The 27,790-nt window shown below is 40.5% G+C and overlaps 1 protein-coding gene across 2 annotated transcripts in view; it reads left to right on the top strand.

Moving 5' to 3' along the window:
- Nucleotides 1-27,790, top strand: part of egflam.L (EGF-like, fibronectin type III and laminin G domains L homeolog) — a 67,600-nt gene that overhangs the window by 13,979 nt on the left and 25,831 nt on the right. For both annotated transcript variants that reach the window (XM_041569564.1, XM_018266329.2), the window contains exons 2-7: nt 164-273; nt 4,939-5,022; nt 7,608-7,634; nt 8,535-8,652; nt 11,350-11,485; nt 18,403-18,569. In XM_041569564.1, the coding sequence (XP_041425498.1) occupies nt 164-273; nt 4,939-5,022; nt 7,608-7,634; nt 8,535-8,652; nt 11,350-11,485; nt 18,403-18,569 (642 nt within the window). The remainder of the gene's footprint in view (nt 1-163; nt 274-4,938; nt 5,023-7,607; nt 7,635-8,534; nt 8,653-11,349; nt 11,486-18,402; nt 18,570-27,790) is intronic.

The raw sequence follows: 27,790 nt of genomic DNA, 5'->3' as shown, positions 1-27,790 counted from the left end.
ACATGTTCTCCAAAATTCATGCTTTGTATAATTTTGTTAGAACGTGTCACATGGCAAAGAAAATCGACCTAAATATGAATAATTACAGAGAAAGGCGAATATTTGTTAGCTCTTCTATTGTTTTCATTGTGAACTCTTATCCAGCATTTTTGTTTTGAAACAGATCGCCTGGGGCCTCCTCTGGATATTCATTTGGAAGCTTTGAACTGCACGGCCTTCAGCGTACAATGGAGAATGCCAAGACAGCATGCGAGCACCATCTCTGGCTATACAGTATGTGTCTCAACCAACAGTACACTAATATTCACGTAAGAGTACATTATGTAGCAAGCAAACTAGAATGACTTTGGTAACATACAATACAATGGCATAAAGACAGAGAGCACATACCTATAATGCTAAATTTTTCCTTCCCATGACCAAATAAAACTTACAGCATTTCTCAGGCTAGTCCAGCAGTGATGAAGAATTAGCAACTTCATTAGATATTCATTTACATACATTTCTCCATAGCAGATATCATGGTTTGGGCCTGAGCCCTTAGTCATAGTCTAATAGAGTGACCCAGTGGCTCATGAACAACATGTTGCTCTCCAATCCCTTGGATGTGCTCCCAATTGCCCTAAAGCAGGTGCTTATATTTTGTTTGTTTTGGCTGCATAAAAATCAGGTGCTGAGTCTCCTGTAGGCTGCCAGTCCACATAGGGGCTACCAATAGCCAATCACAGCCCTTATTTTGTGTCATCCAGGAACTTTTTTCATGCTTGCATTGCTCCCCAACTTTTTTTACATTTGAATGTGGCTCACAGGTATAAAAGGATGGTAAGGATCCCTGGTCTAATACCCGGGGAGGTTTATTACCGTATATACTCGAGTATAAGCCGAGTTTTTCAGCATCCAAAATGTGCTGAAAAAGTCTACCTCGGCTTATACTCGAGTATATACGGTAACTAATATGCTTGACAAAGGGGTACGCCCCGAAACGTTGCATCCGCAAATAAACGAGCAAGGGTTTCCCTGCCAGAAATATCCTGTTGTGCCGGTGATTTTCTACTTCTCTGTCTGTTGTGGAGGCTGCCAATACCTCCTTCATCGAGCACCAGGTTTTGCAAAATTCGGACGGCCAGGGTGTGCGAGGTGACTCTTCTTGTTTTCCCAGGGGTATTAACTAAAACACATATTTATTTTTTTATTAAAACAAAATCGACCTAGCTCCCATCCACGAACTTAACTCATTTATCAATAATTATTCTTGAAAATTCGGTGCGAAAAAAAACCTTGCAACAAAATCGTGCATCGACCGCATGGCTTTTTTCTGATTTGACGATTGGAAAACTCGACTTTATCGAATCGTCGCAGTGAAAACTTGATTTTATCAGATTATCGGACAAAAACCTTCGCAGAACACTATGTCAAGATACATCTTCAGGGACATAGGCCATTGAATTCTACACGACCTCTACAGGTTTAAGATGGAGCATTTTTAGATTTTTAGCAGCTTGGAGGTATAATACATCTCTAAAAATTCTAAGGTTTTTTGCCTCTAAAAATTCGAATTTTCCCCTTTAAAAACCCGACCAAAAATATTTGAGCTTTAATAAATAGGCCCCTTATGACTAAGGACTTCGACCTGTAAGGCCAAGGGCAGATGGAGTGTTGGCTATGCTGCTTTCAGCCTGGGTATTTTTCTTCAGGCTGAGAGAAGTGGATCCGCTCCATACAACTGAACTGCTTCCGCTTGCGTGTAGTGAAGTGGAGTGTGAGCCTGCATACAAGCGGATCTTATTCAATACAATGGAGATGGTGTAAGAAGTAGATCTGCTTCTCTCAGCCTAAACAGGCCCAGAGCAATGGAGCCAAACCGTCTGACCTGGGCCTAATGCAGCAGATATGTGTGTAACATCCTTAACATCAAAAAAACGAAAAAAGTCAAATCAACATGTTTGATCCACTATAGCAGCAACATCCATAACCCCAATCTTTAAAAGATACTCGATCCAGATATTTTTCCATTCTCAGTCACATGTCAGTGGGCCATCTATATGTGTAGCTAGATCAGGGGTTCCCAACCTTTTAATAATTGTGAGCCATATGCAAATGTTAAAAGAGTTGGAGAGCAACACAAGCATGAAAAGTGTTCCTGGGGTGCCAAATTAGGGCTGTGATTGGCTATCTGGTAGCCTCTATATGGACTGGCAGCCTACAGAAGACTCTGGTTGGTAGAACTCCTGGTTTGAAGCCACTGGGAGCAACATCCAAGGGGGTCGGTGAGCCACTGGTTGAGGATCACTATGTTAGACTATACAAACATATGTATGATCAGCCTACAGACCAGTAGTCAGAATAGATGGGCACAGTGATCACAAATTAAGGGACCTTCATGTTTACTATTTTCCTATGTTATTAACCAGTTCAAGGTCTTAGAGACTTTTTGTAGCGAGTCCCAGTTGGCTTAGTGGTAGGACATCAGATGTGCAAAGGAACGATGGCTTCATCCATAAACATGGCCTTATATATTATTTATCTGATACACTCCTGAAAGCTTTTTTGTTCTGATTCCCATTTTCTATCATTCTCAGTCTATTGTCGTTAACATTAGGGGGAGATGCTGCCATGACTTGTGTTCAACCTCATTCTTAAACAAGTACAGGTATGGGATCCGTTATCTGGAAACTCATTATCCAGAAACCCTGAATTACAGAAAGGCTGTCTCCCATAGACTCCATTTTAACCAAATAATCCAATTTTGTAAGAACGATTCCCTTTTTTTCTGTGATAATAAAACAGTAGCTTGTACTTGATCCCAACTAAGATATAATTAATCCTTATTGGAAGCAAAACCAGCCTATTGGGGTTATATAATGTTTCCATGAGTTTCTAGTAGACTACAGGTATGACAATCCAAATTACGGAAAGATCCATCATCTGGAAAACCCCAGGTCCTGAGCATTCTGGATAACAGGTCCTATACCTGTACTTCCAGTGTTACTCCATATTTATATCCAATAAAATCACAACACAAGACAAGTGATATCTCCCTATCAATCAGCACAGACATCTCAGTATAATTTCATGCCGGGGCACACAGGCACTGTATAGTCACAGTCTACTAACTGGAAATGCCAACCATCAAGTTACTTCCTATGGGGGAAAAAAAAATATTTGATAAGTATCAATATAAACAAAAGACTCTGAGTTGCCTTTAATGAGAATGAAACAACAGAAGACAAGGTTAATAAATTATTGAGGAAAGTATCTGAGGAAAATAATTGCACATAACCCGTGGGTATTGGAATCCGGTGCCAGACACAGAACAATTACAGTTATCGATGAAACATGAAATGATAAATCTTCATATTTTTTGTTGTAAACCCGATGCAAAAAAAAAAAGAATGAAAATGCCAGCGACAAGGTACAAGCAAGAATCCTTCATGCGCCATTACAGATACCCCCATGGGTCTGCAATGAATCTGAAAGATGCCTGGTGTACTGAGACAGAAAATGAGTTTATCCTCCTGAGATTATACTGATAAAGAGTTGTGGGTTTGTCTCTTGTCAGCCTGTGTTTGATTTTACTTGTCATATATTTAACATGATAGGGGAGCTAGATTAATCAATACCAGGCTCTGGCTGCAGGGCTGGATTCAGAACGGTGTCCTATAGTATAACACACTGATCTATAAGGTTGGCACATAATAGTGAGTGTTGTTTCCTCTGAAACGGGAACGGTGCCTTTAATTCATACTGAGACTTCTGAACTGATGGCTGCTCTGCATTCTTGATACCCTTAGGATGGGCAATTATTTTATTGTTTCACAATGTGCTTTCTGTTCTTTAGTGTGCCAGCCATTAGCATAACTAAAAGCTATTGGGCCCCTAGAAAAAGGATTTTAGGCCCCCTATAGTTCCTGCCAGTGTCGGACTGGGCTGGCGGGACACCGGGAAAAAACCCGGTGGACTCCGGCCCAGCCATGTTCCCTCGATCGGGCGCCCCATTAAAAAAACTTTTCCTGCTGCGCCTCTGCACAGAGCGCACAGAAGGAAGCCGGGAAGCGCGAGAGGGAAGCACACAGAGGAAACCCAGAGGGGGCCCCCGGTGACTGCCTGTAGGGGCCTTCATGTGGCAGCCCCAGTGGGCCCCCATTACTCCAGTCCGACCCTGGTTCCTGCCAAAGCCCCTTCCTCGCAGTTGCAAGGTCTGCTCCCACCCACATCCCACCCAGATCCTGCCCACTCCACATCACAGTTAAAAGACCACACAGACATCAGCACTAAAAAAGGTAACCCCCCCACACACACAAGTTATAAAAAGCTATTTATGATCAGGGCCCCCTTATAAGTTAAAAAAAAAAACTGTGGCGCCAGGGCCCCACATAAAAGTTTTTTTTAAAAAATTGGTAATTCAAGTTAAAAAAAATAATTGGTAACTAGGGCCCCCCTATAAGTTTTAAAAAAAACATCGGCCCCCCATAAAAGTTCTTTTAAAAAAACATTGGTGCCAGGATCCCCTTTACAAGTTAAAAAAAATTGGGGCCTCAGAGAATATTTTTTAAAAGAACATTGGTGCCAGGGGCCTATAGGGTATTAAAATATTACATTGGTAGGCAGGGGATTAAAAAAAATAAAACACACACATTGGTGTTCAGTAGAATTAAACTCGTGGCTTCAGAACTTCAGCTTTGCCTCCGTTCGTGACTTCGGGTCTTTTTGCCTCTTCGGGACTTCAGGAGAGGCGAGGCAATGCGGCATGGCTTGGAAATATGGCTGCCCAGCTAGGCCCATACACAAGTGCCATTAGTCAACGCACCAAAAGCTAGCGTGCCACAATCACTAATGTCGAACAGCATGTGATATTAAAAAAGCCTTTTATTATTGTGAGACATTGCTTTGTGCATTTTATTGCTGAACAGTTTAAATATTGTAAATGTTTTTTTTAAGGTTTTCTATACAGAAGTCATTAATGACAAACATGTGAAGCAGCTCTCTCAAGATGTTCCCATTAAACTGGACATGCTAACACTGGTAAGTCTGCAAGAGACTGGCGGATTATTCCCAACCCTCTGGAAACCATTTGGGTTTATTACAAGCTTTTTATTGCAGAACGGGAAATTGTACTCTAAACAACTATTTCTAGTGAGGCTCTTCCTCTGCTACTCATAAAAACATGTCAGTAAATTGAAAATGGATGTTAAAAAAGGGTTTTTAATTGTTTTCAGCACGATCACTGTCTTTTATGTATACAGGGCCACTAGGTTGTACAAGGGAATACATGGACAAACAGGGGTCAGAGAAAGCTCAAAAGCTATAAGGCACTAGCATACCTCCCAACTGTCCTGGGTTTTTTTCGCAGGACAGTCCCGATTTGATAGCTCAACCTGCATTTAAGATACACAAAAAACAATTGTAACAATTTAAGATAAGCAGGTCTCTTGGGGAAACTGTGAGCTGCAGCTTAAAGGGCAATTCAAAACTGTAATAACACATACAAACCTCAGAAATGTCAAACTTTCATAACCTGCCAAATTTTGTAAAATGAACATGGTAAATAGGGGCGTGGCCACCAAAATGGGAATGGTCAAAAAAGTTAGCTGCGTTACACGCGGTAAATCCCTCTTTCTATTTCCAAAACGTTGGGAGGTATGCACATTTTAGTTAAAGCCCCACTTAAAGGTCCAACTTTTGACCAGGTCCCCTTTTGCAGGTTCTTTGGTCAGTGCTAGTGATGTGCGAATTAATTTGCCAGGCACGAATTCACGGTGGATTTTCCCCAGCGGCAAAAAATCTGGCATGAAAAAATAAAAATCTGAATAGTCACGAGCATAAAATTGTCATGCGGCAAAATTATTCGGAGGCTCATTGACTTTAAAGCATTTGGACAAAATAGTCGAGTGTATAAAAATTGGCGCTTGCATCAAAATTGTTATGCGTCAAAATAATTTTGATACTTATTGACTTCAATGCCTTTTGTGAATATTATCACCGTTTCGTGAATTTTTCGGCGAATCGAAGCAGCACAGATTCGCCCATCACTAGTCAGGGCCCCTGAATTAAATTCTCTATGTGACTAATTACAGGAGGTGATATGGGATAGAAGGGAAAGGAGTGAAAACAAGAAAGAACCAGACCAAGCCTAATTTTAAAACAACCATTTAAATCTGTATTAAGTTCACAAGACTAAAGTATTATATTCCATTTAGCAGATAACATACAGTATCTCATGTTGTGTAAAGTGTTTCTAGCTTTTAGTAACTAAGCGCACTTGATACAGCTGCAATTGCCATAACCATGTTGTAAACTTGCTTAGTTACTCTTTGCAGACTCACCTACACATAAGTGCAACAGTATACCTGATCCCTTGCTCATTGGTGTAACTATAGAAGAAGCAGACTTCATGGTTGTGGCGGCAGATAAATTGCAATAAATTCCCCACTTCCCAATCCCTTCCGCCGGCTAGAATGTAAATCAGCGGCAGAATGGCGGATTCGTTTCCCGAAGTCGCCCGAAGTTGCCTCACGAGGAAACTTCAGGTGACTTCGGAAAACAAAGCGCTCCGGGTGCCATCCCGCAGGCGATTTACATTCTAGCTGGCAGGAGGCAGTTTGGGGAGGTTAGTCGCCCCCAAAGAAGAGGAGATTTGACGCCAGGTGATTAATCTCCCCGAATCTGACCGCGTGTCTCTGCCCTTAGACAGCACTTAGCACACATATACATATCAAAAGGAAACAACAAGGGGCAAATTCACCAAGGGTCGAATATCAAGGGTTAATTAACCCTCGATATTCAACTGGGAATTAAAATCCTTCGACTTCGAATATCGAAGTCGAAGGATTTTAGCGCAAATAGTTTCGATCGAAGGAATAATCCTTCGATCGAAAGATTAAATCCTTCGATCGAAAGATTAAATCCTTCTAATCAAACGATTCGAAGGATTTTAATCCAACGATCGAAGGATTATACTTCGACCAAAAAAACTTAGGCAAGTCTATGGGGACCTTCCCCATAGGCTAACATTGAGTTCGGTAGGTATTAGATGGCGAACTAGGGGGTCGAAGTTTTATCTTAAAGAGACAGTACTTCTACTATCGAATAGTCGAACGATTTTTAGTTTGAATCCTTCGATTCGAAGTCGAAGTCGTAGTCGAAGGTCGAAGTAGCCCATTCGATGGTCGAAGTAGCCCAAAAAACACTTCGAAATTCGAGCTTAGTGAATTGGCCCCCAAATATTTTATTAGTACAATTTTCTTAAGAAGAATGAAAAGGGTAGACTAATAAATGATGATAGATTTCCTGTAAGAAATCTGTAATATAAAAAAAACTGCCGATAATTTAAAAGATGATAGATTTCCTGTAAGAAATCTGTATTATATAAAAACTGTGAGATAAAATATGGCGATAAAGAATGATTTGTCTGAGCATATCTATATACCTACAGATACAGACAGAAATACATTAAATTATCTTTGGTTATTAGTGTCATTTTATGTTGTGGGATCATATTATTCCCCCCTGGATGCCCCAAATCACATTATAAATGTATAAATAAATGGGCAAGACTTTAACACACAATCCTATAAGACAAGCTTCATTTCCTTCTCTTCTTTTTGCAGGGGCAACTGGATGCACTCGTGACTTTTGTAAGTACATTTACTGTATTACACAGCTGAATACTCTGCAGATGTACTTTCTATTTTACTAGCCATTATTCCCCATTCATTTAGGGGCAGATGTATTAAGGGTCGAATATCGAGGGTCAATTAACCCTCGATAATTGACTGGGGAATTAAAATCCTTCGACTTCGAATATCGAAATCGAAGGATTTTGTGCAAATAGATCGAACGATCAAAGGAATAAGGATAAGGAAGGATTTTAATCCATCGATCGAAGGATTATCCTTCGACCAAAAAAAGATAGCCAAGCCTATGGGGACCTTTCCCATAGGCTAACATTGCCTTGGTAGCTTTTAGGTGGCGAACTAGGGGGTCGAAGTTTTTTCTTAAAGAGACAGTACTTCGACTATCGAATGGTCGAATAGTCGAACGATTTTTAGTTCGAATCATTCGATTCGAAGTCGCAGTCGAAGGTCGAAGTAGCCAAAAAAACACTTCGAAATTCGAAGTATTTTTTCTTCTATTCCTTCACTCGAACTTAGTGAATGGGCCCCTTACTGTTCACTTGTAGTATGTTATAGAATGGCCGATTCTAAGCAACTTTTCAACTGGTTTCCAGTCTCTCATTAAAATCAAGGCATGATTGCTAGGATAATGTGGACCCTAGCAACCAGACTACTGAAATTGTAAACTGGAGAGCTGCTGAATAAAATGCTAAATAAACCATAAATAACAAAAGATGAAAACCAAATTGTCTCAGAATATCCCCTTCTACATCATACTAAAAGTTAAAGCAGAGGTGAACAAACCTCTTTAAATAAACTGGAGATTTTGTCCAAAGTTGATGTTTTAGTCTATCATAGTTTGCACTAAATCCTTATTTTTGTGGTTATAGGTAATAAGGTTTTCTCTCTGTCTCCAATCAGGAAGTAATCCTAGGAGATTTAAAGGCCGGGACCTTACATCGGGTGAGCGTAGGAGCTTACAGCTGGGCAGGGAAAGGAAGACCAAGTATGCCGAGGGATGTCTCCACATTACCCCAAGGTAAATGTCTCGTGTAAACAGATTTCTCTCTGCTGCTTATAATGACAGCTATGCACTTTAATGATCTGTTACCTTTATTTAAGTGGAGCTTGAATTATAGATTGTTATGGATTCTGAAACCCTGCAGAATGATTATCCATGCGAGGCTAAAGTATTCCTTTAACTTCCCCAGTCAGATACACATATGATCAATAAGGAGTCCCAAGTCCTGTTCGAGAAAGGCGTAAGCTCACATACCCCAAAACCTGTGCTTGCTGAAACTCATGATGTGTTTGATAAAACTTTTTGCACTGCAGACATTTGGAAAGATGTTTCTTTTTGTTCTGGCTTATAGTGATTTTCGTTTCTGAACAAACCTTGCTCTTTAATATGATGGACTGCCTTGGGTAATATACATAATGTCTGGGAAAATATATATATATATATATATATATATATATATATATATATATATATATATATATATATATATATATACATACATACATACATACATACATACATACATACATACATACATACATATATATATATATATATATACACAAAGTACTGGATAGGTGCACTCAGAAAACAATGGAAATGCCTAGGTGCTGGAACATATATCAATATCAATAGAGCAAAGAAATCTGCACTCATAGGTCTTTTGTTATGAAACAAATGGGGTTTATTCAACGTTTCGGCTCTTAGACTCTTAGATTTAACGCAAATACTTTGATCGATCGATTGAAGTAAAAATTGTTCGATCGAATGATTAAATCCTTCCAATCGAACAATTCGAAGGATTTTAATCAATCTATTGACCGATTTTTCTTCGATCAGAAACAGTTTACAAAACTTATGGGGAAGGTCCCCATAGGCTAACATTGGAGCTTGGTAGGTTTAAAGTGCCGAAGTATGTAGTCAAAGTTTTTTTTTAAAGAGACAGTACTTCGACTATCGAATGGTCGAATAGTCGAACGATTTTTAGTTTGAGTCTAAGTCGTAGTCGAAGGTTGAAGTAGCCTATTCGATGGTCGAACTACCCAAAAAAAACCTTCGTAATTCGAAGTTTTTTATATTCGAATCCTTCACTCGAGCTTAGTAAATGTGCTCCCAAATATCATGTAGCTACCGAGTTAATTTTGTTGCCCAGACATTAGGATAATTAGATCTGTAACAGCTCAAACCCATTTTTTTCATCACAAAAGACCTATGAGTGCGGATTTCTTTGCTCGATGTATAAATATACAGCCAATTGCACTGTACTGCTGGTTTGTCTGGGGTAATATACGTAAAGTTACTTGCACTTTATTGCTGGTTTGTTTGGGGTAATATACGCAAAGTTACTCGCACTGTATTGCTGGTTTATTGGTGTAATATACATAAGGCCATTTGCACTGTATTGCTGGTTTGTCAGGCAGGACCGCCATCAGAAATCACGGCCCCATACGACAAAATTTCCTGGGCCCCCTGGGCTGTGCCCACCGCAAGCCCCACCTACAGGTCCACCCACGCCACAGGTCCGCCCCCCACCACACAGTAAAAAAACAAAAAAATATTGGTGGCTAGGGTTCCCACATGTTAATAAAAAATAAAAAGATATTGGTGGTCAGGGCCCCCATAAAAAATTTTTTGTGGCTAGGGCCTCCCCATTAAAAAATATTGGTGACCCCCACATGAGAAAAAAAAATTGGTGGCCAGGCCCCCCCCCCACATTATAAGAAAATTGGTGGCCAGAGCACCTTAAACGTCGATGCCTTCCCGAAGTCAGCAGCTCTCAGAAAGATGGGGGGCCCGGCTAATCAAGTAAGTGTGGCGTGGTCGGGCCCCCCTTACCCTCGGGCCACCTACAACTCTCCCCCCTGTCCCCCCCTGATGGCGGCCCTGTTGTCAGGGGTAATATATTAAAAGCCAATTGTACTGTACTTGCCTATTTGGAATAACAGAATGTTTGGTCACTTTATTGGTGTCCTGCCTGGGTTAGTAGGCAGAATGTTTACTACATTGTATTGCAGGCCTGTCTGTGGTTATTATAAACAAATCTCAATCATTAGCACAGTTGGTTGTATCACTGGGGTCCCGAGATCAGTTGCGACTTGTGCAAAGAGTTTTTCTGTTATCCGTGTGCCTGCTTGGGTTTCTTTAAGGTACTTTAGTAACTGCCCCCCAATGAAAACCATGTACTCCACCACTAAGCCTATAGAGGATGCTGCATGTTACTATCTCTGTATAAAGGTACCAGGAAAACATCATTATGAATTTTTTTGCCCCAGATCATTTGTTAGTGGCACATTCTATACGGTGTGAATGAGAGTAATGTACCCAGTGTAATCACAGCAAATACAGCCCAGCTGCCAGTTTCCATGGCTGGTTCTCTAGTTATCTACAAATCACACTTAGCGAAGAGCTGTGCTGCCATTGATTTTCTTTTTTATGGGTTGTTGTAGCAGTATCTCACAAACAAGCTTCTCCCGATGTAGATGAATATCATAAATCAATGGTGTAATCATTTACAGCTTATACCTGGCCCGGTGCATTAACTGGGATTTACTGCGGCTCTCGTAATGATTGGCTTCTCTCTTCTAATTTATACGTTGCTTTAATTTACTGTGTCTCGTGGATTTCCGAAGCCCTCTGCTCTTGTGTCTTGGATATGAATCAAGCTATTGATTTGTCCAATTTTTATTTATTTATTTATTTTTTTCTGTTCCTTAGAGAGCTGCATGGCCCCCGGTGCCCCGGCGCAGCCGCAGGCGGTGGTTGTCTCTGATACGGAGGTCGCTGTTTCATGGCAGCAAAACACCAGTGCAGGAAGCCCCCCAGTCCAGTATTACGCAATGGAATATATCAGGTCAGTATAGATAAAATCAACACTTATATAAGCAAGTGGTTCTGGGAATCCCATAGGACTTTCCCTTCACAGGCTGTTACCATTCTAGTACAACATGAATACATCACATCCTACCAGGGGTCTCTACGCTAGTTGCTGTGACTAAGGTCCATCATTGACCTTCAAACTTGTCTACAAATCTGCTCCACCATTATATTACTAACCTCATAACTTAATTTGATATGAGCTCCATAGATTCTAAACTTACAAAGAGTCAGAATCCCAAACAAAGGAATCACAGTGGGAGAGCACAGAGATATTGCTCCACAGCACAGAAAAACAAAGAACTGCTCTTACAGCCAAGCAGGTGGCTCTGCTCTCAAGGCCAGGCTACTAGTGACCAAGACTTGCTTGAGAACAGAATCCATCCAAGTCAGGAGGGCTCACAGGGGGAATCTGCATACCCAGTATTTTTATTCTCAACTCAAGCCTCTAGAGCTGCACCACTTTTTCCATCAGACTTTCTCCTTGACCTTCCAACCTTCAAGCAACCTCAGTTTGCATCGGAGTACCATTACTCGATCCCACAAATCCCATATTCTAAATTACCCAGTGTATATAGTTCAGTATACAGTATATATTATATCGTGTATTCAGTAGATCCATTTTAAATAGCAAGCTTGAAAGAGCACAGACCTGTCACCTCTTGTATTGGCACTTGTTGGGAGAAGAGGTTGGCACTTAAATAAATAACTGATAATAAGCAATTCTTCCAGTGTACGAGTTGTCTGTTATTTGAAGTCCATGTAGTTTGGTAATGAAAAAAAGCAAGCCTTAAGGGAAAGTGCACAAAGAGAATGAAACTCTATAAATTTCAATAACAATGTTTATAGAAGGGATGTAAGGAGAAAGCTAGGGAAGGGTGGGCAAAGGGAATAATCATAGGAAGGAGTTTTAAAGAAGCAGGCCTCAATCGTTGGTATATTGCTAACTGGAGATAATTGCATTTTTGGTATTTCCTGAATCAGTTTGTATCAACAGATAAATACAGGAACAAGGTGAGACAAAATGTATGACAATGGCCATGTATCCTTAAGAAAAAGATAATATATAAACTCCTTCTACTAACATTCAAAGCCCTTGACCCCTCTGCTCTACTACATTTCTTCTCTTGTCTTGTCTCGCTATATGTTCCTGCTTGCCTTCTCCGCTCCTCTCAGAGTCACCTCCTCTTCACACCATCCACATACACTGCCACCTCACGTCTCAAACTCTTCTATCTTGCTGCTCCTTCCCTCTGGAATTCCATCCCTTAATTCCTCCATAAGGAATCCTCTCTTAATCTCTTCAAGAAAAGAGTCTACCTTTTGGATCACTAGAACATTAGCCTAGTCCTGTGCCTACTGACTGTGCCTTACCTTGTGCACTTTTTTATCTCCAATTTGTGCCTGTATTTTAGCCTCCCATCCACTTAGACTGTAAGCTCTACAGGCCAGGGACCTCCTTCCCACTATGTCTCTTACCACAAAGCACTTAAATGATTTCTGTGTATATTTATTATGTGATTTGTCTTCCCCATGTATACTTTTATATATATATATATATATTGTACATTTATGCACTGTATAGCGCTGCGCTTCTTAACACCGATTTACAAATAAAGTTATACATACATAAATACATACATACATACATACATACATACATACATACATACATACATGAGAAAGCTTGGGTAAGCAATTAAAAATGGATATTTTAAGTTTTGGGAGAGCCTTGGGCAAAGCTGGGTTTTTAGATTGGCATTATTTATTATAAGTAAGAGGATCAACCCTATGGCCATTACCATTTTTTTTGTCAGCTTACCCCACTGTTACCTTCTTACTCTGCTTCTCCCCCCACAACTAACAGCTGCTCTATTGGGCCCCACATGTGGAGACCTGAGCAGTTATTACCACCAACAAAGGCAGGTCTAAATGAAAGATCATGGCAATGTGTATAGAGCTACTATAGTCTACATATGTTCCTCCCAACCTTTTCTTTAATCACCTTGGATTTGCTATGACTTCATTGAAAAGATTTACTTAAAGGAGGTAAAACTGTTATCTTGCTTGTCAGCAGTGTCAGAAGGGGTATCTGGGGCCCATCATTTGAGGCATGGAGACCTCTGCCACCACACTTTATATCTGCTCTTGCTGGCGCTGCTGATGGCTGTGAACTTCCAGCTAATGGCAAACTGTTCCCCTGTGCCAAAAATCTTGGGCAGGCAAGGGCCCTGAAGCATCAAGGCCCTCCAGGATTTTTAATGACTGACCCCCCCCATACAATTTATTTGGCGGATTTGAGGTGGTGTGATCGTTCCTCAGCCCCAAGGGGGTGTGGGTCGGGGTGCAATTGCACCTACAGCCCCCCCGGTAGTTCCGTCCATGGGGATTAAAAAACTAATGCAGTGCACAATCCAATAAATCAACAAAGAGCACAAAACATATATTGTGCACAGAAGCTACAGTATGCCCTCATATTATACTGCATAACATAATGGATGGCTTTTCTTATGAAGGGTTTATCATTTCCCTTTGAGTTTAGGAATATGGATTTTAAATAAATCAATGTCTTGATTCATGTCAGTTTAGGCTTTTGTAGCTTATTTGTTATGTTTTAAATGTGCAATTTTCAAATGATGTTAATGCCCATTGTTGCGTCACTCATTTGTGTTGTAATTGAGTGCATGGGTACAGTTTGTCCAAACAGATGCTTTCAAGTACTTGGCCCACTTGTTTAGCTGGCACTTCACCAGCTGTTCCTGAACACACACAGGCAGTGGCATGAGTTCAAGCAATGCAGATCATTTGCTTAAACGAACCCACTTGTAAATACAATAAGGGAAGGCTGTAACATGCATTTGTTCCTTGCTATTAAATGAAGTTTTTTGAACCAGAAGGAAGGTCTCACTGGAACTCTACCAACTGTTTAACAGGACACTTGTAGTTATAGGTATATTCTTCCCTTCCATGGAAAGTCTATATTGCCTAACACAGAAATTAGAGTATGAACTGCAATTACAAGAACGGTTCTGACTTCGTTACTCCTTGTATTTATAACACTGATGCTCTATATCTGTTTTGAAATACAGGTATGGAATCTATTATTTGGAAACCTGTTATCTAGAAAGCTCTGAGATCTGGAAGTGCTCTTCCAATAGTTTCTTATTTTAAAAAGATAGCATACATCGATATTGATTGTAATACAACACTTGGGATTTGAATGTTTTTAGAATATTCAGGTTCTTCTTTATGGGTTTTATTAGCATCTTCTAAAGATCAGGCTCTCCAAAAGTTGGAATCCACACATTGAACATCTCACCATGCCGCCTGTTAATTCATAGATAACACCCCAAGTGCCACTGGGACTTAACCAGTCTTGGGTGAGATCCACTGTGTGGCCTCTGGGTAGGTTATGAGTCTGTATATATCATGGTAAGGATGTGAGAACTTGCAATCAGACAGGTCAAAGCAGATCTTGGAGAGCAGAATCATTAGGGAAGTCTAGGTCTAAGTTCAAGGCAGCCAGCATTCATTCAAAGAGGAAAATCACACACAGATTAAAAACCCAATTATAAACAAAACAGAGAAATCTGGCTTGGGCTTGGGGGTTTTAAAGGGAATGACAAAAGGTTGGAATTACAGTCCAAGGTTTCCTCCCATGTGCATATCAGACAACTCAAAACAAAACCTATGTAGCTTTAAAACTTAAAGTTGGCCATAGACATTGGCTGTCACCACCATTGTCCAAGTCGGTAGCCATATGAATTGTGGAGTTTATAATTATTATCATTATTATTATTATGGATTTTTTTATGGGCAGGGTGGAAAACCAATGTTACAGTCACAAGGTGGACCCATACAGAGTAATTTTGTCGGGATGGAAGGATTATTTTGAGTGAACCTTGGAGAGAGTTACTATTTAAATCAACTAAAAGACTAAACAGGAAATGAATGAACAAAAGTTTAAAAGTTGATGGATATTTGTCCTTTTCTGTTTTCAATGTAGACATTGCTCAGAGTGTTTTGCTCTGCAATAACTGCTTAATGGGTGCAATTTCCTGCATTTAAGAGTAAAAGGCCACCTGGAAATCATGTTCCATAAAGCTCTCTCGCACGTGGCTAAATAAAGACACTGCTCTGTGCTGGAATAAAAGCAAAAACACAAGCTCTGTTCTGCTTCTCTCCGGTGACTTCTGTGTACTGATTCTTTGATAGGGAAATCCTACTCTCTCCTGGGGCTCATCCTGCACCTAATGACAGCAAATAGATGCTTAATGCAAGTGTTTCACAAATCAGCCCTTTCCGTGCTAAACAAGGGGGTCTGTTTGCTCTTATCAAACAAAAGAGCAAGTCACTTTGTACAAGAAAACAATGGCTCTCTTCTTGGTGGTGGGTATTAGGGTAGGGACACACTGGGCGATTTGGGGAGTTTTAGTCGCCTGGCGACTAATCGCCGCGACTTTTCTCCCCGAATGCCTCCCCTCGCTCTGCGCCTGGCTAAAATGAAAAATCGCCTGCGCTAATCACACGCGGCGATTCGTTTTCCGAAGTCGCCCGAAGTTTCCTCGTGAGGCAAGATGAAGGCAATCAGCTGTTGGAAGGTAAATGATGTGCCTCTCTAAGTTCTGGAAGTGGCCATATAGATAGACCAAACGCTACAACTCATCCGGTCACCTTGTAAATAAAGCCCTTGAAATAATTGCACAAATTACTATAAATTTCGATTTGGGTTTTTATAGTCCAGTGTAAAAGAAAATAATTTTTTTAGGCTTGTAAGTGTTGAATGAAACATTTTCAAAGATGGAACCTATAGGGACTTTAGTAGAAGCTTTCACTCTTGCAATATGGAAAGGTTTATTTTTTTTAAAAAGTCAATACCAAGTGCTAAATGCAAAATTTGAATGCAGACTCCCTTTTTGTTTCCCACAATGCAATGATCCCCCTCCTCAGAATTTCAGTGTAAATGCAGTCACTCGCTTAGTTACATCAACCACTCCTTGAGACACCAATAAGAACATTATAAGGGCATTACTTTGCAAAGCTACTGATGCAACCCTAGATTTTCCACCAGCTTCAGGTTGCCCATAATTGCAGGGTTCTGTTGCTTTAATGCAGGATGAAGGGAGGCCGTGAGTTGCAAGGAGCATGCATGGGCACAAATACGTTTCTGAATAGCATCAATGTGTGCCCAATTTTTCATCCATTTTAGTACTTTATACACTCAATTGCATTCATATATGATCATTGTAACCTCTTATCCATAATACTTTTGGAAATGTTAAGTAAATTCCTGCAATGTTCTCTTTCGTATTTTTTGGGACCACTCAAATAAATAGATTAAAGCCCATCTATAAATAAAAAGCAGAGCAGCCCCATCACCTGTTACATCACTAAGTTGGGTAAACATCCTTGAGAGGGAAGGAGATCTCATGACAAACCACAATTTGCCCCCCACCCATCTTACACACCATGTTCTATGTTCAGCTGTTCTTAGTGTGGATGTTGCACAGATGGTCCAACTCTGGGAGTTGGAGGGGTCAAGATCATTGTTATTGTCCATATATCAGTGGTAGGAAATATATTACCATGATTGTCAACAATTTTACGGCTCCCTCTCCTGGTCTCCCACAGTAATAGGCAAGTCTCCCGCTTCCCATAAACTGCACCCAAGTTAACTTGAATTTCACATTACAGATTTTAAATACTTTTTTATTTCCCTTATGGTTTGATAACACATTTTTCTGTATCACTGGAGAAAAAGATGCTGCTTTGTCTTGGTTAGGTGTTTAAACGTCAAGTTTCCAAAATGGTGAAGCGTGAGGTCAATGGGCAAATGCCCCATCAACCATCTGTGGACACCAAATATGCACCAATAGAGTTTAGCTTGAAGGTTCAATGTTATTGTAATGAAAGTATCAGGAAAGTGTCTGTCCAAAATGTATTTCTCAATTGCCCATTAGTGCATTAATGGAAGGCAGACTCTCCTGTCCATATCAGTAAAACCTTATTTATTTCAGTATGTCCACCTTGGAGCCTTTGAGCTGTGTGTATTTTAGCAGATGATGTAGGATAACTTTTCGAGTATAATTGATTTATATATTATCAGGTAGTTGTCATGGGTTTGGGGACAGTTTGGGGAAACACCTACTGGATTTCAGTTGTTGTACATGGGAGGACTTTATCAGTCACTCCAGATTGAGTTGGAAGCTTATTGGTTGTTTATGGGTCAGGGATTGAGCCATAAACCCTTGAACTGAATCCCCTGCATCAGCAATAGAATTATGGATGCAGTCCTCCTTTAATGAGCCTTCCTAGGCAGCTGTTATAATCTAATTGTTGAACCAAGGGACAAGAGACTGGATCAGACCAATTTGGCCTATCACTGAATCAGAAAGAACACTTGTCAGAGTAGGCACTCATGAAATCCCACATAAACATGCACTGTAACAGTTATTTTATTCACATATTAGGTGAGCCACATCCTTTATATTTCATGCTTTATGCATTTAAACATAGGCTATTACCAAAATAGGGCAAAAAAAAAATCACTTTATGACGATGTTACCAGAGAAGCAGGTCTAGCTTTATTCTACAAATGAAAAGCAGATTCCACCATAAGGAAAGTGATACATACAGCTACCCTAATCTGTTTTTATGGACATGGAATGGAAGCATCTAGATGCATAATGTCGTTAATGTTGCACCATGTCTAGTAAACCCTAATGACCAGCCAAATATTTGCTTTCAAACAGGTCACTCATAAATGCTGCCTTGTTACTGGAATGGGAGCATATTTTGGACCCTTCATTAGGTTATTACATGTCCCATCTTCAGACAACCACTGCTCTAGCGAGACAACCAATGCTTATTATATTTTGCTCTTGTTCATTTCAGGCCAGAACTTGATGGGATTTGGATTCCCATCAGAGACCAGATACAAATCAATTCCATGGTCCTGAAGGGTCTGACTCCAAACACCAAGTACCAATTTGCAGTCAAAGCCGTGAATTCATTCGGGGAGAGTCCACTCAGCCGTGCAAGTGAAATCATCAGGACATTCGGTAAGTACTCACTTAACAACAGTAACAGTATCTCGCTGGTTTGTAGCTGCTCCCAGCCACCAAATATTAGAGAGAACCATATTAAATCTAAGCACAGGTAATATTCTCCAGACTCAGAGCAAAGACAAATCCTTCCTATACTCTCGCTCCTGAGAGCACAAACAAGATTTATACCTGGATCACCAACTACAGATACTGTGTCACCCCTTGCAATATTAATAAATAGAATTATATTGCGGATAACGACAGACAGGACATTGGCGGCTTGAAATCGAACGCTCTCTCAGCATGAACCTTTAACATTTGAACCTGCACATGTTGGAAATCTGTTAATATTGCATTGACTTTAAGAGATGATTGTATTGTTACATGGTAGGGCACTGCATCTGACATGACCCAGGAGAAATTCTCTAATGAAATGAAACTGGAGAAGCAAATTCTTATTTCCCGGTGATGGGTTCTTACAAACTTTATGGCTTGACTGCAAAATAGTTTTATATTGTTTAATTGTTGAATTACTGATAAGAAATTATTGTTTACTGGAAAAATATCATCAAGAGAACTGTGGTTAGAACGACAGTGCCGGGGTCCAGAACTTGATTCCAACCAAGGCAAAGAGGCTGAATTTTGTCTGCATAGTTTCTCTCTTGGTTATCTGGTTTCTTCCTACAATATAAATGCCAACAAAGGAAACAATAACTGAATGCTCTAAAGTGGGCACAGTCAAATGTTGAATAGCAAAGTGGGACTTGAACCCAATACATCTGAAAACCTCTGTTGTAGAGTGAGATTTCCAGCCACCAAATCCAGAATTGCCTTGTGTACAGTACAACGCATGGTACTAAACAGCAATAGATGTTCAATGTTTGCTCCTGGTCTAGTAACTCATAGCAACCATGCAAAGCCTGGAACTTACTTGCCTGCTATTTGAAAACAGACATTCAATAGGACTTGCTTTCAGCTTTTAAGATTTTCCTTGACGTGGTATGGTGGCTTACCAATTTTATGATCATAACTTTGTAACTTGAATAGAGGCTATGGGGGGAATATTATTAAAGAGCCAAACAATTCGCATCAATAAGAATAAAAATCCACATCTTGCAATGTAATATTGTTCCTTATCTGTTATTGCATTGCGAATTTTAACTGCGCATTGCGAATTTTAACTGCGCATTGCGAATTTTAATTGCACACTCTGAAGAAGTGCTTGAAGGTGTCGTTATCTTTTGGAGAAAACATAATGACTTTTTCAGTAAGAAGTTTTATTACATTGATTGCGCATTGGCACAAACTATGAAATTCGCAAACAGTCTTCCACTGTCGGAAGTGGTCACTAAACTGCTTCCGGGTTCGCAAAAGGCATAACTTTTCCCATTGCGAATTGTTTTTCCGTTAGCAACTTTTATTACATTCCCCTATAAATTACTTATGAGACAGGGGACCAGGGAATGTGCACTGATCAACCCCCCTTTGTTTCCTCTTATACATACCAAGCAATCTCCTCTCTCTCACTGAGGTCTCTCCTCTAGTCATGGTTGGCCACAAGAATGATCACATGATTAATGCAGAAGTCCTAACTGTGTCTAAGCACCTGAATTCCATACACTTTGCTTCCTATGTTGACTCAAGTGTTTGGAAGGCAGCAGCAGAGCTACAGAGGATGTTTACATTATAGACACCAGGTCCCACCATGTGGTTTTGGGGTCATACTTCAAGCATTCACTGGCAGCCTTCTTTCTCCAGTGACTCAGCAGATGGTGGGGGCTGTTAGTTGACCCCCTTAATTTTCATACTCTTTCTTTTAAATTCCTCAGTCACGGCTTGGATTCCTGAATATGCCTCAGTATTGGCTGCTGTTACCTTGTATGGCTTGGTTTAAAGCCCATTTACATAGTTACATAGTTACATAGTTAAATTGGGTTGAAAAAAGACAAAGTCCATCAAGTTCAACCCCTCCAAATGAAAACCCAGCATCCATACACACACCCCTCCCTACTTTTAATTAAAATTCTATATACCCATACCTATATTAACTATAGAGTTTAGTATCACAATAGCCTTTGATATTATGTCTGTCCAAAAAATCATCCAAGCCATTCTTAAAGGCATTAACTGAATCAGCCATCACAACATCACCCGGCAGTGCATTCCACAACCTCACTGTCCTGACTGTGAAGAACCCCCTACGTTGCTTCAAATGAAAGTTCTTTTCTTCTAGTCTAAAGGGGTGGCCTCTGTACGGTGATCCACTTTATGGGTAAAAAGGTCCCCTGCCATTTGTCTATAATGTCCTCTAATGTACTTGTAAAGTGTAATCATGTCCCTCGCAAGCGCCTTTTTTCCAGAGAAAACAACCCCAACCTTGACAGTCTACCCTCATAATTTAAGTCTTCCGTCCCTCTAACCAATTTAGTTGCACGTCTCTGCACTCTCTCCAGCTCATTTATATCCCTCTTAAGGACTGGAGTCCAAAACTGAACTGCATACTCCAGATGAGGCCTTACCAGGGACCTATAAAGAGGCATAATTATGTTTTCATCCCTTGAGTTAATGCCCTTTTTTTATGCAAGACAGAACTTTATTTGCTTTAGTAGCCACAGAATGACACTGCCCAGAATTAGACAACTTGTTATCTACAAAGACCCCTAGATCCTTTTCATTTAAGGAAACTCCCAACACATTGCCATTTAGTGTATAACTTGCATTTATATTATTTTTGCCAAAGTGCATAACCTGCATTTATCAACATTGAACCTCATTTTCCAGTTTGCTGCCCAGTTTTCCAGTTTAGACAGATCACTTTGCAAAGTGGCAGCATCCTGCATGGAACCTATAGTTCTGCACAATTTAGTATCATCTGCAAAATAGAAACAGTACTTTCAATGCCCACCTCCAGGTCATTAATAAACAAGTTGAAAAGCAAGGGACCTAGTACAGAGCCCTGCGGTACTCCACTAACAACACTGGTCCAATTAGAAAATGTTCCATTTACCACCACTCTTTGTAGTCTATCTTTTAGCCAGTTCGCTATCCAGGTACAAATACTATGTTCCAGGCCAACATTCCTTAATTAACCAGTAACCTTTTGTGTGGCACTGTATCAAATGCTTTAGCAAAGTCTAAGTAAATCACATCCACTGCCATCCCAGAATCGAGGTCTCTACTTACATTCTCGTAAAAAGAAATTAAGTTAGTCTGGCAAGATCTATTACGCATAAAACCATGCTGGCACAAACTCATAGTATTATGATTTGCTATGAAGTCCAGTATCTTATCCTTTATTAACCCTTCGAAAAGCTTTCCTAATACTGACGTCAGACTAACTGGCCTATAGTTTTGAGGCTGAGAACGGGATCCTTTTTTGAATAGAGGCACCACATTAGCAATTCGCCAGTCTCTTGGCACAATACCAGATCTCAATGAATCCTGAAAAATTAAGTAAAGAGGTTTGGCAATCACAGAGCTAAGCTCGCTAATTACCCTGGGATGAATACCATCTGGCCCTGGACCTTTGTTAATCTAACCTGTTCAAGTCTCTTTTGAATTTCTTCTTGTGTGAACCATGCATCATTAGTTGTATTACTAGAATTGGGAGTGTTAAGAAGGAAACCTTCACTTACTGGTTCTTCATTTGTGTAAACAGATGAAAAATACGAGTTCAGAATCTGCGCTTTATTTGTTTTCATCAACCAGCTGATCCCCCTCTGATAGTAAGGGTCCCACCCCTTCCTGCTTCATTTTTTACTATTGACATATTTAAAAAATAATTTGGGATTTTTTTTACTGCTTGCTGCAATATCCTTTTCTATAGCAATTTTAGCTTGCCTTATAGCTTCTTTGCATGATTTATTGGCCTCCTTGTACCTTATAAATGTTTTGGCTGTACCAGCTAACTTGAAAGCCTTAAAAGCACGTCTTTCTTACCCACCTCAACACCAACGCTTCTATTGAACCAAAAAGGTTTTGCTTTGCAACGACGTTCCTTGCTTACAAGTGGAATATACTGACAAGTATATTTATTAAGCAGCATTTTAAAGACTTCCCATTTTTGTTCTGTGTTTAACCCTGTGAAAAGCATTTCCCACTTAATATGTTGCAGAGATGCCCTTATACTGTCAAAGTTTGCACGTCTGAAATTTAGTGTTTTAGTTACTCCCTTATAGAATTGCTTCTGCAACAGAATCTCAAAGGAGACCATGTTATGATCACTATTCCCTAAATGCTCACCTACACAAATGTTAGAGATGAGTTCAGTATTGTTAGTTATTACAAGGTCCAAAAGAGAGTTATTCCTAGTAGGTTCTTGAACGAGCTGGAATAAAAAGTTGTCATTCAGCATATTTACAAACCTACTAGCTTTTCTGTCTTAGCAACCCCATTACCCCAGTCAATGTCTGGATAATTGAAGTCACCCATAGCAACAACTTGACCCAGCTGTGAAGCCGCTTGTATCTGCAAGAGTAGCTGGGCTTCATACTCGACACTTATACGAGGTGGTTTATAACATACACCAATGATAATTCTTTTTGTTACCTTTTGCCCAGTCGAAATCTCTACCCAGAGTGATTCTACACCCTCACCAGTGCCAGCTATTTTATTTCTTTAGCGCATGGCTTTAATTCAGGCTTTACATACAAACCCACTCCTCCACCCTTTTTAATCCCTCTGTCCCTCCTAAAAAGGGTGTAACCATTTAAATTCACAATCCAGTCACATGTTTCATCCCACCAGGTCTCAGTGATACCAATTATATCATAATTTTTAGAGCATGCAATTAATTCTAGGTCTCCCATTTTACCTGACAAACTCCATGCATTTGCCAGCATACAGCGGAGGTTACTACTTTTACTTTTGAAATTTGCATTACTTAGTGAAGAATTATACGTTAAGTTAGTATTATTCTGTTTTCCTTGTAACAGAGGGACCTCCTTAGCTGGTAAACTGTATGCCCCCCTCACTCCTCCCCCATGACCCCTTACTAACCCCACTACCCCGTCTACACTAGCTTCCCCATAATCCTTTATCTCACCCACCCCCCTCTTGCCTAGTTTAAACACTCCTCCAACCTCTTAGCCATTCTTTCCCCTAGCACCGCGGACCCCCTTCCATTGAGGTGCAAACCGTCACGGCTATATAGGTTGTACCCCAACGAAAAGTCAGCCCAGTGCTCTAGGAACCCAAACCCTTCCTTCCTGCACCAAGACTTGAGCCACGCATTAAGCTCCCTAATCTCCCGCTGTTTTCCTAAACTTGCACGTGGCACAGGCAAAATTTCAGAAAAGATTACATTGGAAGACCTTTCCTTGATCTTAGAGCCTAGATCCCTGAAATCATTCTTTAAGGTCTTCCATCTACCATTTATTTTGTCATTAGTACCGATATGCACTAAGACAGCTGGGTCGTGCCCAGCCCCACCCAATAATTTGTCTATCCGATCAACCACATGCCGAACCCTGGCACCAGGTAGACAGCAAACTGTTCGGTTGTAGCGATCCGGACGACAAATTACCCTATCCACTTTCCTAATAATTGAGTCCCCTTCAACCACAATCTGCTTAGGCCTGACTATACTCTCCCCCCACCACTACTAGAGAAACTGGTCTCCCGGCTGTTAGAGAGATCAGCCCCATCTAGAATTGCCAATCCAGAGTTCATACTCCCATCATCTTCACACAATCTGGCAAATTTGTTGCGATGTATAATCTCCGGATCAGCCTCCATTTTCCTTTTGCCCACCTTAGATTTTCTAACTGTCACCCAGCTAGCTGCCTCAACATCCTGCTGCTGTTCTGTTCCCCCCAAACTATCTGACCCCGCTAGGTCCTGCTCAGTGAGCAAAAGACTCCTTTCAAGATTGTCAATCGACCGCAGTGTTGCAATTTGTTGCTCTAGTGCTCTAACTTGAGCCTCCAAAGTGGCAATTTGCTCACATCCACCACAGAGGTAAGCATTTTGGATCTCTTGTTCCAAATCTGCATACATATGACAGACTGTGCACTGAGTCAGACCTTCAATCTTGCTAGCACTCATTATCCCAGTTACAGATCAAAACAGGAAAAAATATAAATAAATATATAGAAAAAAAATGAGGGTTTAGAACAAACTTTTGACCTACAGTAGTTTGAACCTCCTTTAGTTTTCAACTCCGGTGTTTGTAACTCCACTTTTACAGATCCCCCACTTTTACAGATCCCCCACTTTTACAGATCCCCCACTTTTACAGATCCCCCACTTAATGAGCTAACACTAGAGCAAGCTCCACTGGAGTCCCAGGGGTTCTATTTATACAGTCTGTTCAGGTGCAACTAATCAAACCCCACCCCCTCAAACGGAGGGAAAACTGCAAAGTAAAGCAGGTTGTGACAAACTTGCTGTAAGCACACTAGCACACCAAACTTTGCTGTTTAGCACCCAAGACAGAAAAAAAAAAAAAAACCTTTTAAAAAAAAAAATTAAACCACAGTAGTTAAATATAAACCTTAATATAAAAAAGCAGTTAAGAAATACTTATCCTTTTCAGATGATTTGTTTGCTTTAAGTTGCTTTAAACCTGTCAGCAGCCTGATTCAAACAGAGCAGCCTGATTGGCAAGTTCTTGGCAAGGATGAATCATGAACTCCATTCACATATACTGAACTGGCCAAGACTTTTCTGCTCATTGATTGCAGGACTGATTTTAAAGACCTTCTACTGTGGCCTTTTATCTCTTCCTTGAGGACCAGTATTTGTTTATAGTCTTTTTACATTATTACTCGTTTCGTCCATACAAATATTGTCGCGGATCCTTGTATCACTTGTGAGCTGCCATATTGATTAAGACTATTACAGAAGATATGAACAAAACTGTACTTCTACTTCCCAGACCCTCTTTGTAGATAATATATATCATATATACATATAGATCTATAGTGCATAGATAATTATATATAAAATAATGTTTTTCATGATTTCCATTTAAAATAACCTTAAATGACCTCAAAAGCCAATGAACAAAATTGGCTTCAGTGATTATTCATAGGGGCAAATTCACTAAGGCACGAAGCGCCGAACGCTATCGTTTTTTCGCTAGCGTTCGGCATTTTCGCTACTGCGCAAATTCACTAACGAACGCTGGTGTAGTTTCGCTAGTGTTACTTCGCAACCTTACGCCAGGCGAATTTTCGCTAGCGACGAAACTACGCAAATTCACTAACTTGCGCAGTGTAGCAAACGCTACCTTTTACGCTAGACTTCCTTCGCCACCTCAGACCTGGCGAAGCGCAATAGAGTAGATAGGGATTGTTTAAAAAGAAGTCAAAATTTTCTAAGTCCCAAAAAACGCTGGCGTGTTTTCTACATGACGGGTGATAGGCTGAAAAAGATTGAAAATTTTTTGGGGCTCCCCTTCCTCCCCCCTACATTTCCTGACTCATGGCAACTTACCTAGACAGTGGGCACATGTGTAGGGCAAAATAAAATTTTTATTGGCTGATTTGAAGGTTTTCTAGGCATTTGTAGTGCAGATACGTGTTCCTCCATTGAAATTTGAATTTCGCGCCGTATGCAAATTAGCCTTCGCTAGCGCAACTTCGCTTTATATAGCGAAACAACGCTAGCGCAACTTCGCAAACTTACGCTACCCCTGTGCGCAACTTCGCATTTTAGTGAATTTGCGGAGCGCTGGCGAAAATTCGCCTGGCGAAGTGCGGCGAAGAGCGGCGAAGTTGCGCCTGGCGCAACTTCGATTCTTAGTGAATTTGCCCCATAGAGTTTATGGCATTTATTCACAGTTACACCAGAACTATGACTGCGACCTATACTCTATAATAGCACTTTGAGCATTATGTGCCCCTGGTCAGTGGGAGCTCAGCCAACTAAGGAAGGGGATGTGTATATAATTCTACTAGCACTGTTCCCAAATTATTAGCCTCTGCTTCACAGAGCTTACATTCTAGAGTTAGTGACTGGGCCACAGGGAGGTTATGCAACCTACTCAGAACTTACAAGGGAGCCATCAGCTGGAAGTTGAATCCTGCACTGAAACAAGAGGTTCAAATGACCCAACAGCTGCTGGGGGTGGGGCAGGAGTATAAAAGGTTTAGGTTATGAGACCCACTGGGGCTCGTGTATAAACTTCGCACAGGACAGATTTGTTCGCACAGTGAATATATTTGCCCTGTGCATGGTTACATTTCTAAATCTGAATAAGTGTGGTGCAAACAGAATAGCAAATTTTTTTCACAATGCGAATGTCTATAAGAGCATCTTAAATATGTCAAAATTGCAAATTGTGAATATTTATGTGCAAACTCTGCGTTTGAATGATGCTACAACGTGCGAATTGCAAATTTAAGTTACTTTCAACACTATTTTTGCTCACAGCAACCTTGCACAATGGGCGCCAGGTTCAGACTGGCACGGTGGAACACCGGCAAAAAACCCGATGGGCCCCCGCTGAGCCAGACCCCCTCTCCGGATCTCCTGGGCCTGAAAAAAAAAACAATTTGGAAAGCCGCGCAGTGCTGTGCGGCTCCATGCACACTGCGCGTGTGCGGTGTCGAGTATGGAGTCCAGGGGGTCCGGAGGGGGGCCCTGGACAGCAGTCCCAGTGGGCCCTGGGCCCCCCAGTCTGACTCTGGTGGACGCACTCACGCAAACACTTGTCTCATTTGCAAATGCAAATTCACAAAAACCAGAAAGACAAACAGAGCAATGTAATATATTTGTGTTCAGGAAAAAGCATGGGCAATACAAACTTTTGCAAATAAATATGTGCTGCACAAACTTTATTAATGACCCCCACTGTGTTCTACTTACCCTACGGTTCAGAGCCCAGCCTCAGAGCCACTTCTTGCTTAGACTGTTTTCACCTTTATTATATGGTTTTAACATACAGTAGAACCCCCATGTTACGTTTTTCAGAAGACCAGAAAAAAATGGTGTAAAATCCAGGAAAATGTAAAATGAGGGAAATTTATTATGCAATTTTATAGGTGGGACCACAAAACAACAATGTAAAATGAGGGAAAACTTAAAAGTCAGGGGATGTAAAATTGAGGTTACACCGTAATTACATTATTGTATAAAATAAGATGAAATGATGCAGAAATTCCCTGACTCACTGATGCCCACAATATATCTAACACTCGCAGAATATATTTTTATACTTTTTGTTCACAATAGTTTTCCCCCAGAGACCCAGAATTTAATTCCAAGAGAATTGGTGCAAGACATTTCATCAT

The sequence above is a fragment of the Xenopus laevis genome, chromosome 1L (genome assembly GCF_017654675.1).
Source record: "Xenopus laevis strain J_2021 chromosome 1L, Xenopus_laevis_v10.1, whole genome shotgun sequence".
Lineage (NCBI taxonomy): Eukaryota > Metazoa > Chordata > Amphibia > Anura > Pipidae > Xenopus > Xenopus laevis.
This window is presented reverse-complemented; position numbering and strand designations above follow the sequence as displayed.